Consider the following 15,046-nt stretch of genomic DNA (forward strand, 5'->3'; position numbering starts at 1 on the left):
ACTTTTAAAATGTATTCCATTACAGAATACTGAATACATGCCCCAAAATGTATTCTGTAACGTATTCCGTTACGTTACTCAATGAGAGTAATGTATTCTGAATACTTTGGATTACTTAATATATTATCATGCTGTTTACAACTATGTGAATGTACTATTGCTGTGATTTATTACTGATACTGAAGGTCCGCGGCTCCGAACCGTAGTAAAGGGACCTCTGGCTAATACGGTGGGTTCCGTGTCGGGCTGGTAGCCGAAAACTAGCTTTACTTTGTTGTCTGGGTCAACTTTGCTTGCCAGAGACAGAGAGAGGCGTTGAAAGGCTGCTCCAACGGAACTTATTTTTTCCGGAGGAAAACACGAACACAGTGTACAGTCCAGTCTTAATAGCTTACTTACAGCTGGGCTCGTCAGGCACTCTTCTTGGCTGCGGTGGTTATTATTATATTTACATGCTTCCAGCTCCCGTTTTTGCTCCGTGACAGCTCGGACTTTTCCTTTCTCTCCCTCCCTCACTCACAGACACATAACGTGTATGGCAGTCCATTCTCGCTGCAGCACGGACTACACTGCCCATGATGCTACATTCTTTAGGGCCATGCCTGTAGCATTCTGCCTTTTAGCTTAGCACAGGGGTAGGCAACCTTTTTGATGGCGAGTGCCATTTAAAATTTCCTCAGAAGTCAGTGTGCCATATGATTGCATTAGCAATAAATTTAATAACGCTCTATATGAACAGTTACACATTATATAGAACCACTTTATAGAATTATATTTGTTTGCAAATGTTGGCAGCTATCAGCGAATAGTTATCAGCTATTTTGAAACAAAAAAAGACTTTTTATCCATAACAGCAGATGAACTGTACAACAGAAAATACAAATGCTATTTATGGTCTCCTCACAACAATGATAAGAAAAATAAACTGGGCCAATATGGTATGTTTGTTAATACAGAGACACACATGTTAATGTGATCTCTGGTCTCCCACTCAGAGACACAGGTCTCCGAGTGTCCAGCATTCAGACGGCTACCTGAGGTCACTCATGTGAGAGAAAATCTGCTCAGACAGATATGTAGAGCCAAATACTGTCAATAAGGCCTCTGCAATGTTCTGAAGACAGTTAAACTTAAACAGGTAGTGATATCCAGCAGGTGAAAATGCAAGCTCCATGAACATGCACAGCTGTGGATTCTAGCTGCTTCGATGTCGCATTAACTGGCATTAACTCAGCCAGTTAATGCGAGACAAATCTAGCTGCTCATTAAAGCTTTCTGGTTTGATCAGAAGATAAAACATTGGTCCATACACCTGAAAGTCCCAAAAATGCATTGTGTCTCGAGTCTATGGATGCATTTGGACTAAAGACCGGCCCCCCAGATATTAAAGCCATAAAGCCTTTGAATGAAAACAAACGCTGTTGTGACAGTGATGTACACTGTCTTGTTGGTAAATGTATGACTTCTATTCATTTTACGTCAGATAAAAACTTTGGTTGTAAGCTTCAGATAATTATTTAATAACAGCTAGACATTTTAAATGAGAATAAGAAAGTATTTCTTTGTGCCCCCCTTTCCCTGTTAATGCCCTACCTGGCCCCCCTGGCAAAACTTTGCTAGATCCGCCCCTGCACAGTTACCTGCTGTCAGCTACTTAGAAAATGATGCTGGTGTTATTTGTCTCTGAGAAACAGTTCATAACTTCCCTTCAACTCATTCATGTCACCTAAAAGGTAAACCTGTTTCTCCATCACCTGTTCAGCTCTGATGATTCAGTAAGGACATCTCCTGGTTTCATCTGCATGTTTCCCTCTCACCAGATATACAAACCCATATCATGACCGGCAGCTTTTACAGCTGTGGCTCCAGAAAACCTCAGCTGATACTAGAAATTAATAATAAATTCTAACAACAGCTGACCAAGCTTAAACGTGCTGCTGTTGTTTAGTGCGACATCCGGCGGTTTCCTCTTTCTGGCGCAAAGTGAGCGATAAACAAACAAGAGAGAAAAGCTGATCAGCTGATCATTGATCAGTTTCATGATTGAAGTAGCAACAGGAGAGAGAGGGGAGAGAATGAGAGGAGAAGAAGATGCAGCTGTGCAGCAAAGACACAATAACTCCAGCTTTGTGTCTTTTTCCATCCTGGCTGAAGTACGGGACAAACTGTGTTCCTTCTCAGCTCAACACGAAACGGGTAATAATTTCTCTGAATTCCGTTTGTATGGGACGGTTGGCAACTCTACTAACTAACCTTATGAATAAAGTTCACTATCAATAAAATCATAGCACCCGCCCAGCAGTATATAAATTCCGTCATGCTAGCTAGTACGCAGTACGAGTTATTGTAACTGACTGTAAAAAGTCAGCACAACGAAAATAAACTCCACCTAAACTTGGTTTATATCTGACCCAGATAGACTGCAGGTCATTAACTTCTTACCTGAAGTTTAGTTCACCTGACGCTCCGACCGGCGGCTGCCTCGGGTCTCTCCTCCTCCTGCCTCCCCTTCCCTCATCCACCTGCTGGCCTCCACCACTTGTTAATTTTACTGAATCTGTGGAAGCTACGCCATAGCCACCACCAAACAACTGAGTTATTTTTACAGACCGACCAGCGTCTGGCCAATCCACCACCACCAAAAAATAAAAAAATAAAAAAATTAAAAAAATCATCGGGCCACCGAGCAAATGTCCGGTATGCCCGATGTCCAGTCCAGCTATGGTCAACCCTTCGCGTGCCAACGGTGGCACGCGTGCCTAGGGTTGCCGACCCCTGGCTTAGCACAACAACAACAACAAAAGCGCTCTCTCACCCAGGAAACACGCAGAGAGAGAGCGCGTCACCCTGTAACCATGGCAACCGTAACGCTGCCGCCTGGAACAACATTACGTAGCTGTCAAACAAACCCAAACAGTCCTGACCCGCGACAATATGAAACAGGGAAGTACCGCCGTGTAATCCATTTATTTCAACAAAGTAACTGTATTCTGAATACCACCTTTTTAAACGGTAACTGTAACGGAATACAGTTACTCATATTTTGTATTCTAAATACGTAACGGCGGTACATGTATTTCGTTACTCCCCAACACTGACAGCAGATCATTTCATTTAGGAAGCTGAAGACATCAAATGTTCTGCACTTTTGCCTCATAAGTTACTTAATAGATAAATCACTTATACAAATTACACACTAATCAATTAATGGACCATTTGTTGCAGTACTCCATATCCCCCTGCTAACCTCTCCAATATGAGACCCCTCCAAGAACAGGAGAAGTGGAGGGGGTCAGTGAAGTCACCTAGAAATAGATAAGGAGGCTCATAATTAGTTAGTAATGGCAGGTTAGACACCTCAGCAGGAGAATCACTGCGCAGAAGGACCTTGCCAATAAGGAACCTGAGTTAATTAAAAGACCTGGCTGTGCTCTTAGGACTTAAGTGTCCTTATTCTGATGGAATGCTAAAATCTTCCTCACAGCTTGACGCGCTCTGTTGGACGGTGGTGGCTTTTTTTTGTTTGTTTTTTTCTCTAATTACCTGATGTGAATTCATGGCTCAATCATCACCGGTTTTACAAACCAATCAAAATCAGAAAAAAACCAATAAACTGGTAATATCATTAGTCTAACATAAAGTTTACTTTGGCTTCCAGTTGGAAACTGCAGTGAGGCTTAAATGTGTGTCAGCACAGGAGTTGTAGTGACACAAAGGGCAACTGTCTCACTAACTGTGGCTGCTGAAGGCATTTTGGAAGCATTGCTAAAAAGCTGTGCTGTGTCTGCTTCTGAAGGGAGCTCATCAAGCTGCAAAGAGCAGATGAGGAAGGAAGCGTCCAAACTAAAAGGCTCTGTGCAGACTGAATGCTCTACCAGAAAGCTCTCCCTGTGGTATGAACAAGCACCGCAGCAAAAAACACACATTTCTGTTTAAAGCATACAGCTGTCCATGTAAGCTACTTAACAAATCCCATTTTTCTCACTCTGTATGCATAAAATCATGACGGGAAATGTACTTTACTGCCCAAAACGTAGGTTACCCACACTCAGCACTGTCCCTGAATGCACAGACAAAAGGGGGGAGGATCAAAGAGGTTGCTGATGCTCTGTTAGGGAGCTGCTTTTGCTTAGTGGGCTGTGTAGAGATTGAGTAACGGGGATGAAAACCATTATGTTTTAAATCCGTTTACACACAGCAGCATTCTTTGCAGTGTAATACAAAAATCAGCACCTCCCTTTTTTTAATCGTTTGATCTAGAAAAATTAAGAGAACACTTCAAAATGCTCATTTCACAAAGCAGCGCCTTTGAATTTTGTGAAACAAAACTTTTTGACTGTTATTTCTTGATGAACGACTTCACTGATGACCGAAATTGTAGGTTTTGTCTGCCAAACAACAACCTAAAGTGTAAAAACCAAACAACTGACCAAGGGATAAACCAAGACGGTCACAAAGAGAGGGAGGAGGTGGATTTATAGTACCGAGAGCCGGCCCAGGCTGCGAGCAGACAGAGGGTATAAGTGCTCCGTTCCAGCTCTTCCTGTTTTGTTTTACAGCTCCAAACTCCTGGGAGCAGCTGTGAGTCTGCTCAATTTAGGCCAGACAGATGGAGACAGTGTTTGTGGTGATTGCATTAACATATCCAGCCCCAAAGAGCGAAGCAGTTTTGGAGGGTGGACCGGCAAGTCGCTTCAGAATGGAAGGAGGAGACAATGGGAGAAAGACAAAAGCTTGGAGCTTAATGATTTTTCTCATTACCTCTTCTCATTTCTCTATCTCCTCCTCTCTTTCTTTATCCCCCTGGCTTTTCATTTCTTTTGTCTCTCGGCCATTTCCTGCTCTCTCACGCTCTTCCCATCTATCACCAAAAATGGCTGCAGGCTGATGGGAAGCAGCAATGCAGTGTCAACTGCCGGCAGCTTAACAGGTGAGAGAGCAGAAGGTGAGAGGCAGGATTCAACTTCTCCCCTGACAGTACTCAGAATACATCTGAATAGCATCAACCATGGCTCCTCACACACACAAAGGCACACCTTACACGCACGCAGACACAAAGTGCATGTACAGTTCAAGAGATTGTTTTGCCACGTTTGCAAGGTTTATTACCAAGTCTTAATAGTTTCACATGACTTTGACTCAAGTGGTGGACTGGGTGGCTTCAGATTCGACTTTCCAAATTTAAAAAGGAGGATTTTGTACGCAGCATCCTTGGCATCTGCTATATACTTCCTTGTCACTGTGGAAAACGACATTTCATGAATCAATGGTAGATGTATATGTAGTTTTTTCTCACAAGTAAGAAAGAACAATGATATAGAAAGTGTTGTCTTGGGTTTTAGTTTTGATTCACCCTTTATTCTTCGGTGTGTTTAGTTACTCAATCTCATGTAAGGTTCAGAATTTGTCCCGAGGGAAGTCTTAAAAGGACAAGTCCAAATTCATTGAGGGGTATGAATGTGCTGAGATCATTTGCAATTTATAAAAACTGTAGTATGAAGAGAACCTGGATGCAGAGAGAAATACATGCTGTTTAAATATACTTCAAAACAAATACAGTCACAGATAAATGGAATGGTACTCATACTTATTTGGCACCGTTCAACTCAGTTTGAGCACTTAAAGCACTTACTTTAAGCCTCTGAATCTCACACACACAAACACACAGAGCACTTGAATCTATGCCTTAGCACTTTTAATCTAACATCCATCCATACACTCATATTCTGATGGATGCATTGGGGGCAATCTGGGGTTCAGTATTGTGCCCAGGGATATTTCGACAGCTGGACTGGAGGAGCCTGAGACGGAGCCACTGACCTTTCGATTGGTAGATGCCCCACTCTACCACTTGAGCCACATCTGCAACACACATTAAAGGATTGCAGACATAAAAAAGGCCCAAGCTATAATTTATATTGATGTCTCCTTGACATCTTTTTCTTGGACTACGGTGTTAAACAGACTGACCAAAATGAGGTGCGCTTGCTGCCACCCTCTAATTAGAGCAGAGTGTGACACAATTACACTTTTACCAAACATAAAAGCTGCAAAATAATCTCCGATGTACACACTTTCGTTCTCGGTGTTTCCTCTCTGTAATGAAGTGTGTTACACCCCCACCTGGAGCAATCAAACGCACCAGAGAGAGTGTGAGTCAATCTGTGTATCCAGCTCGGCAGAGAGCTGTGTGCATCCGCACTGATCATTAGCAGCAGCGGGGTGGCTCAAACTTTAGAAAACTGTCTCTCTATATAGGCAGGAAAATGTTGGAGTAACAAACCTTATGAAGTGACGAAATCTGAGGCCTAAATGAGGAGAAGTTCAAGTGTTACGGTGTGTGTGCCAGTGTTCCCTTATTAATATTCTTGTTGCTGTTGAAAGGGCTCTTCAGCACAGCTGCAGCTTGTTTTGGTGGGGTTGTTCATCCTTTCTATTCAACAGCGAGGGCAACATTGAGGAGGAATGCATGGGTAAGTGTTGCATTACAGTAATTTTATGCTTTATGATACAAAGAGGAATATTGATGCTGTCACACTAGATACATAAGAGACAAATGTTGATGAAACGAGCCCTGGGACGCAGACATATTCACGATCCCTTTGAATCAACCTGTGGTCATTCTGTGTGTCTTTTGGGTTATTTTGTGACTTTTTCAGATTTTACGCTCCTTTAGTAATCCACCTGCAAACACCAGCTGAGCAGCAGGCTCATACCCACATTTGTTTTCATCATGTGCACAGGCTGTATTGATTTAGATAGTAAATGTCAGAAAAGTATTTTCTCTGCCATTAATGTGCATGTTTTTGAAAAAACAGACTCTTTGGTGGGCTGTTAACTTGGGGTGTTTAAAAAAAATGTGAACACTGATAACAACGCTAATAATATATTGCTTGGGGAGGGAAATCAAGATTACACAAGAGCTCTTTGAAACGACTAATCTCCTTTGCCTGCTTTTAAAGATAAACTGTTATGTAATGTGGTTAAATACTAGATCTAAAAACATGGAAACCTCGTCTAAAGTAAAACCCCAGGATGGCATTTTCTCTACATGTGTTCACAGACTGAAGACATCATATACTGAAAACAAAGCAAAGACACCCAATTGAAACTTCTGTACATCAAAATAAGTTTGAAAGTTTCGTCCTCGACTTATTTCAGCCTATTTTCCTCAATTATGCTGCAACAAAAAAGGCACTTCACAGTTCGGTCGCGAATAAATTGGAATAAAAGTGGAGTGCAAAATGTGTAAACAAAAGGCAGGTGGTTGAACTTTATTAGACAGCGGCGCCGCATTCAGCAGGTGCAGCACTCAGCGCCCTAAACGTCTGCAAGCATCACTGCTTTACCTCAAACACAGAGCCGTGATGAAATGGCCGCGTGCCACGGGTTTTCTCTCGGCGTCAGCGCTCAGACTAGAAATGCCTACGACTGCATCAAAAAAGCCAAACAAATCGTGTGTGTCAAACAGTGCGGGCGGGAGGGGGGCGTGTGCACGCTCGAGCTCACTCACACATTGGTTGTGAAGATGCCGTAGATAAGGTCTTGCTCGGGCAGGTAGAAGGTGCTCTGCAGCTCGTTGTAGTAGAAGGGGATCTCCCCGGAGCGAGAGCAGTTGAGCCTCGCCTTCATGAACGTGGTCCAAGTGTCCTCCAAGAGAAATCGCCCGCCGATGTCGTTCTTGCAGACCCTCGCCACGCGGGAATACACCGTCTTGCCGCAGTCGTGCTCCACTGCATTCTCCCTCAGGAAGAAGAAGGTGAAGAGGCCGATGTCGTAGGCTGAGATAAAGTGGGGCTCTACGGGGGGGGAGAGAGAAGGGGAGAGGGGATCATTACATTTACTCCTGCAGCACAGAAATATTTGCAGCATTTATCTTGTAGATGCTGTTTGCTTTGACCCTTTTGCTCCTTATTACCAAATGCAAGCACAAATTTGAATTCCTGCCACTGCCGTCCCAATTTGACATGGTCTGGAAAAGGAGCCTAAATGTCAAACGTGTAAATGAGGAGAAGCCGCAGAGAGGGATAGGAAGCAGATAAAAAACGGTTACTAATAAATCTGTTTGATATTTTGATGGTAAATCCATGGAGCGATCTCTGTTTAACTACATGTCCGCGCTGTTTTTATTGCATGGGAAAAGGGGAGGTGCGGGTGGGGACACATAGAAAATGATTAATGGGCCTCTCTGCTCGGTGGGTTATCAGGTAAACGGCACAGAACAAGAGGGACGTTACTGTCACTCTTTAGACACGAATGGCTCATCACCAAACACTAATTTACTGCTGTCTGCTGTCAGGGGAAAGGGGCGCTTCGACTTGTACATTTGTGTTTGGCAGAAATCTAACAGGACAGGCTCGTTTGAAAACGCACTCTCTTTTTGTTGCAACATCTTCTCATGGTGACAGTCTCGGCTTTATGTAGGCTGTAGGCTATATTTTTAATGAAACGCTAAACTTTACAATCCTATTTGTAGCATTAAAATATACCTAAAAAAGTTGTTTTTAGTATTGCATATAATTGAATTGACCTGTTTTTGAGTGTATTTTAAGGGTTTTGCAGTCTTTTAGAAAAACATTCATAAGTGTTAATAAAAAGCAGAGGTTGTTAACGATCACTAAGTAGAAGACGTCTTGTTTTTCATGAGAGGATAAAATTGTTGCGACACTTCTGGCTCAACACCCACACTGCTGTTTTGACACAGAGCATCATGCTGAAGATTTGTTGTCTACCGCTGTGTTTTCTTCTTCTTTCAGATAAGTACTGCTCATGTGCAGAAATGACCAAACACACTGCTGCTGCTGCTGTTTTCCCCTGGGACCCATTTATTGTAACTGATAGCACATCCGGCCACATGCACACTCACACAGGCAAAAACATGAATGGAAGAATATCACCTTAATTTGCACAGACACATGCACACACATAATGAAAACGTAAAAGGCAGATACTGAGATTACAAACACACACACACACAAGCTTCCACATGCACAAACAGGATGGACATGACCTGAACAGCCGTGTTGGAATGTGCCTCAGAGCCTACCGAGACTTTTTAGAGATTGTAATTTTTACACAAAGCAGGGAGAAAACTAATCCGCTTGTCCACACACAGCGACAGCATCTGTGATGAAAATAACCGGCAGTTTGGGCCGAGCACAAACCAAAGCTCCCGTGGTATCAAAAGAAGAAAGACACAATCAGCAGGAGGAGGGATTCCAACTTTTCAAAGCTGTAATCAAGTTTTATTAAAGGGGCGGCCCGTGCCAAAGAGCTCGCTCCCCGATCGCCATAATTACTCTGCGAGAATGTGGGGAAAGCAGCGGTGGCTAATTTAGCAGGTGATCTAATCGACTTATCGAGTTAAATTAAATTAACTTGTGGTTCTTATCAGTTCATCCTCAGTTGGTATTTCAAATCGAAGGCGAGTACGAATGCCATTAAAGAAACAGAGCGCTTGTTATTAGCATTTTTATTATACATGAAACCCAAAGGTAATCACAGTGTTTACAGCGGTGGCAAAAAGATTTGTCAAACCTTTGTCAAGATCTCTATAATGAACTCCGATCCCCCATTCAGACTGTTAATCGGTGCAAACAGGCGTGCTGATGAACAAGTGAGAGTTGCCATGCCTGCAGGGTGACTGACACTGCAAAACCATCATAATGTGTTAGTGCTACTTTCCCTTCAAAGCTAAGGAACTGTTATATATGAAAGCTGGTGAGCTAATGTAAGGGATAAGTGTGTGTATTCGGTGTGCTTGAGTCGTTCTGTGTTTACATACTGTACCTGTGTTTATGCGCACTGTACGTGTGTCAGGCAAAGGGCAGGTGGAGCTGACAGATTCTGCATAATATTACTGAAGCTGCGTGGGTGCAAAATGTGATGAACAGAGTTTTGTTTTTTTCCCTCTGTACCCTGCTAAGTGATAAACAGATTGTTCAATCTGGCAGGCTGGTTGGGTGCTGGAGTAAAGCTGCCTCCAGTAACGTCATATGATGCCTTAGATCAAACACAATCACTGCTGAAAGTGCACGGCTATTTATTATTCAAGCAAAGGGGTGCTGCAGGAATGCAAAGATGCTCTGCTAAACACGGGTGGGACGGGTGATGTCGGGTAGTTTAATTACAGCAACAGGACAGACAAGCTCTTTTGTAAGCAGGTTAGATGCCTATCTCGGTTTTCATTTTTACACAAAACTGTTCGTTTTGTGTCTTCTTGACATGTCTCACTTTTCAGCTGGCTTAGCTGCTAAAAGAGTGGGCAAAAGATGTCTGAATATATCTCCTGCAAAAACCTGTTTTGCCAGATAAGATTTGGAGGAAACATATGTCCTCGAGGATTATACTTCCAACCTTTTTTTTCCTTTGCAAACAAAGTAAGAGCACACACAGCACACACTTAGAACGAGGGTGAGGTTCTCTGTGTGTATGCAGCTTTAGATTACTGGAATATTTGGTTCGGATAAAGGAAATATAGTTTGTGGTTCATCCTGAGCTCAAACCGAAAGTAGATTTATACTCATCCTTACTTTGGGTTCACAAAACAACCTGCTCTGGATGTGAGCACAGAAGCTCCACCCACCTGCCATTCAATCCTTCTGTTTGTGAAGAGCAGCCAATAAGAAAAAAGCTGGCTTAAAGGAAGAGAGAAGGGTGCTTGTTTCAAACAGAGGTTGAAATGAGGGGCTGCACTAAGGTCCAGTATAAGATACATAATAATTATTGTGAACTGAGTTATGAAAATGTTATCTAGTACAGTCTCATGATAAAAATATGGAGCTGGAAATGGCTATAATGGATCCACTTTAACTCTTAATTTTACTATAGTCTGACAAACTTGTGCAAAAAATTCATGATTTATAAAGAAATGATTGCATAACAGCAATAAAATGCTTTAAGGGGGCTCTCACTGTAGCAACAAGAATCCTGCTGTGCAAAGAATAAAGCTCTGCAAGGCCACAGTACTGTCCAAGAGCAGCGGCTGGAGCATTGGAGAGGTATCAGCAGAGTAATATAAGCCTGGCTATGAAGTTCTTTGTGTGCGTCTATGAATATGATTAGATGTTACAAGTCAGTTGGCAGATGAGCAGCTGAGGATTGAGCCACTCAAAGGGAAGCATGAAAGAAGCAGTTCATGCCAACTGGCTAATACACTGCTCTACCTGAACTAATGCTATACTCTTCTTGCCAGGAGCAGATTTAAAAAGAAAGTTGGAGACATGCTCAGTATTTGCTTTGCATTTGTAGTGTCATTAAGATTTTTACTATCACTTAATAAATAAAATGATCTCGGCAGCATTTAATGTTCTGCAAAAGAAACAGAATTTTGCCAGCGCAAATTAGATCAATAAAAGAGCTTCACATTAGGTTGAAGCATCACTTGTAGCTGAATGCATAAGCATGAGAGATTACAACTTTTTATGTTTTGGTTTCTTTTAATATCTGCCGAGAAACATTTTTCCGAGAGCTGAGAGGAGGTCGAAGGCTAATAGCAAAAACATAAATAAACATGTGGCTACCAATGAGACCTGTGAGGAAACCGAGAGAAGCACGCAGGCATTTTCTTAAGACTTTTTCTCAGGCGACTCTGTGCATCTTGTGACATTCAGATGCATGATGGGAAACAGTTGGTCAGCACCTGGCAGGCAACCAATCCAATAAGAGAAGAGATTGATTAGATCCAGGACCCCCTCCCAGCCTTCGGTTCTGCTGAACTGGAGAGGCTCAGAGCTGGAAATGAGATTTTCATTCACACCCCAAATTCACCGGGGAACACAACTCCATAACACTCATAGAATCAGCCATGAAGCAAAGCAGGCTTCCACCGGCGGAGTGGAGGGCGACATGTGTGCTTCACTGTGCGTGCAGCCAGCTGTGATTATGCTGATGTGGACTCCATCTACTTTGTTACTCATCTTTTTTTTTTTTTGCCGCTCACTTCCCTTCAACAGCCTTTCTTCCTGTGCGTGTGCGTGTGGTAATAAAGCACACGTGGAAGCATGTGGAGCTTGCACACAGTCTAAATACATACATGCATGTTCAAGCCCACACTTGCATGCACACACAGGCGGAGTCCCCGGGATGGGGTGAAGCATGCTGTGTGTTGTAATTTCACCCTCTCCCTGCTGTGAGGAATAATTACACCGCTCACTGACTCCTCAGTCTATCTTCCCCGCTTCCCTCTCATCCCCATCCTCTTCCCGGACCTGCAACTCTCTCATCTGTCTGCTATCACTACCACACACTCACACCATCAGACTCACCCACCTTTTAGTTGCACAGCATTTTCCTATTCGTACAGCAAGACATACACTTTACACTAACAATTTTTTTGACGGTGAAAGACAATCAGTCGCCATCAGCTCTAAATGATGGATTTGCTGCATTTCTCTCTTTCACGTCACCGGCCAGGAGACAAAACAAGCTATTCCGACTCCACGAAACAGATTCACCGTTTGGGAATTTGGTGATCTGTCTGACATTTAATAGGCTAAATGTTCAGTGGATAAACTGAGAAAATAAGAGGGCGGAATCAAGCAGTAATGAAAATAGTCATTAGTCACTGCCCTCATTACATTAAGAAAGACGTTTTCTGACACGGCCGCTCGTATTTTTTACAGATAATTAAACCAGGAGAGAGTTTAATATACATCCAGGCTTTGAAAGAACTGTTAGTCATCTGACATTGTCTGTGAGACTGAAAATGAATCTGACCTTTACTTCCAGAATCGCACATGTTAAAAAAAAAAAGCCTTTATACTCCACTGCTCTATATAACACATCCAGTTATCTCAGTGCTGCTGCATATCAAAGAAACTCAATGACAGCGCTTTTCAGTGGACGGTCCTGCTACATTTCTGCTTGAGTCAGAATCTGTTTTAATGTTTACAGTAGAGGGAAAAAGGCACAGTGTCAGCAGCTGGGAGATTACTGACACCAGCACCAGAAGGACCGACAGTATTTCATGTTCCCTGCCATTCTGTAAATCCCACCAATTCCTATGCCTAACCTGTAACTCTGTGTTCTACACAGTACTTCAATCACAGCTGTCTTTGTAGGCCTTTGAAAAAAAGCATGCCGGATTGATCCATCTTGGCTCTAACACAGGAGGAAATTGTGTTGGAAGCAAAAGTGCAGACTTGGCCCATCTGCCGCTCAAGACAGGACCTAGGAAAATGTTTAAAGAAACAGCAGGTATTTTCTATTTGACTCAGTATAACCCTGAGGATTATCTGAAGTGCAACAGGTCAGATTACTGATCAGATTACTAGTTTTATTTGATTAGATTCCTGGAATCTGAGAGAAAAATATAATGAAACATTTACTCAGTCGAACAGAAACAAACCTGTAACTTACACCCCTCAAATTGGATGATTTAAAAGCTCTAAAATGAACCCAAGAGCACCAGTAAAACAAGCTCGCAGCTCTGCAACATAAGCATTTTCTGCATGTCTCTGCCTTTTTATTCAACATTTATGTCACAGAATTGAATAACGCCTCCTCCTTTTGGGAATTTCTGGTGGCTATATTTCACAAAATACTAAATAACAAAGTAATTAACTAGAATTTTAATTGGTGATGAAAATACTCATTATCTGAAGCACAGTTAAAAAAAAGACACACTTAAATAAATGACCGTCAGTGTGATCGTGCAGTGATTCTGTACCATTCAGCCATTTGGAGTTGTACTGGGCAGTCCGGAGCGGTGGCATGCCGCCCAAGCTCCGGTATATGACGGGGTCACGGCCGGAGAAATCGATGACAGTGGCGGCATACAGCTCTCCGCTCTCCGTCACCACCGCCGTGGAGTTGTGACGAGGGTCGTACGGGCAGCGGGCCACGCCGTTCACACTCTCCAGCACGCTGCTCAAGTTGCCCACCTGAATGCAGGGCACAGAGACGGAGCGAGACGGGCGGTGCGTTAAATCTGCAGCCTTTTCATTGCGTTTCCACAAAACTTGCACAGCCAGACACACACTTAACTCTACCTCTCTGGTGATACAACGCGGCTGGAAAGCATTGGTTCCGCACGTTATGACCTCCGTCTTGTTCACCAGCAGGACTCTGATGTAGTTCTGACATTCGGTCTGCAGAGAAGAAGGGAGGGGGAGAACACTTTGGAAAAGTTGAAGTAGAGCGAAAGCTGAGGTGGTTAGCTAAATACTCTTGGACGTGTTGCTGAGAAGAACAATGGACCAAGTCTTTGGGTACCAGCCTGGCATGCAATCAAAGCAAAGCAATTCAGTGTGCAGCTTTTGCTCTTGTGAGTCTATTGTTCAGAAATATGAATACTCGTTTGTAACTAAATGGAAGCCTATTTGCGACACTGACATAGGCTCTACAATAAGTCAAGAATGTGTTTTAATAAAAAGAATCAAATCTGCTTTAACAAAGGCTGAGAATTGATTTATTGGTCTTTGTGGCTAAGGACTGAGGTAATTGCAGTGATGCAGGTTTCAAAGAAAAATGATAGCCTGTTGTATATTTGGTATCAGTCTTCACTGTATAGGCACTGTGAGAGGAAAAAACCCAAAACAAAACAGCGGTGCAATCAGTTATAACAAAAATCATCGAAGCAGGAATACTGATCGCGCCAACTGTTATCAGATATATTTGAGAGGAAGTCCTTTTGAGAGTCTCACCCAAGACTCTCTTGTGCACATTTTCTTTCCCTTCCCTTTTGCCCTCTCTCTTCACTGCAAGAAAAACAACACTTGATTGAAGGGTCTGAAATAGCTGCTCTGCACAGAGCCCTCCCATGAGGCCCACAAGGACCTCGCCACGACAGCCAGAAGATATCAAAATGGCCTCTCTGTAAGCCAGGCAGTGCTGACATGAAGTGTTGTAATTGGGGGCGTGATGGAGGTTACCTCTGTTTTGCCTTTGCTCTGACAGGACCCCCTGGTCTCCTCGTCCGGTGCCCATTCTGTCGCCTAGGAAACAAAAACAAGAAGAAAAAAAAAAGTCCAGTGATGACAAAAGAGGCCGAAAATCAGTCAGCTGAGTCCTTCAGACGCTCACAACAGTTACGCAACAGCACACT

At 43.0% G+C, this 15,046-nt stretch overlaps 1 protein-coding gene across 7 annotated transcripts in view; it reads right to left on the reverse strand.

Moving 5' to 3' along the window:
• Window positions 1-15,046, reverse strand: part of sema5ba (sema domain, seven thrombospondin repeats (type 1 and type 1-like), transmembrane domain (TM) and short cytoplasmic domain, (semaphorin) 5Ba) — a 174,898-nt gene that overhangs the window by 50,420 nt on the left and 109,432 nt on the right. For all 7 annotated transcript variants that reach the window (XR_003216718.1, XM_025903719.1, XM_025903720.1 and 4 more), the window contains 4 exons: window positions 14,874-14,936; window positions 13,992-14,090; window positions 13,670-13,883; window positions 7,514-7,799 (listed from right to left, as the gene is read on the reverse strand). Coding sequence is in view for 6 of the 7 variants with exons in the window: in XM_025903719.1 (XP_025759504.1) it covers window positions 7,514-7,799; window positions 13,670-13,883; window positions 13,992-14,090; window positions 14,874-14,936 (662 nt within the window). In the remaining variant the exon portion in view is untranslated. The remainder of the gene's footprint in view (window positions 1-7,513; window positions 7,800-13,669; window positions 13,884-13,991; window positions 14,091-14,873; window positions 14,937-15,046) is intronic.

Source organism: Oreochromis niloticus, linkage group LG16, assembly GCF_001858045.2.
Source record: "Oreochromis niloticus isolate F11D_XX linkage group LG16, O_niloticus_UMD_NMBU, whole genome shotgun sequence".
Lineage (NCBI taxonomy): Eukaryota > Metazoa > Chordata > Actinopteri > Cichliformes > Cichlidae > Oreochromis > Oreochromis niloticus.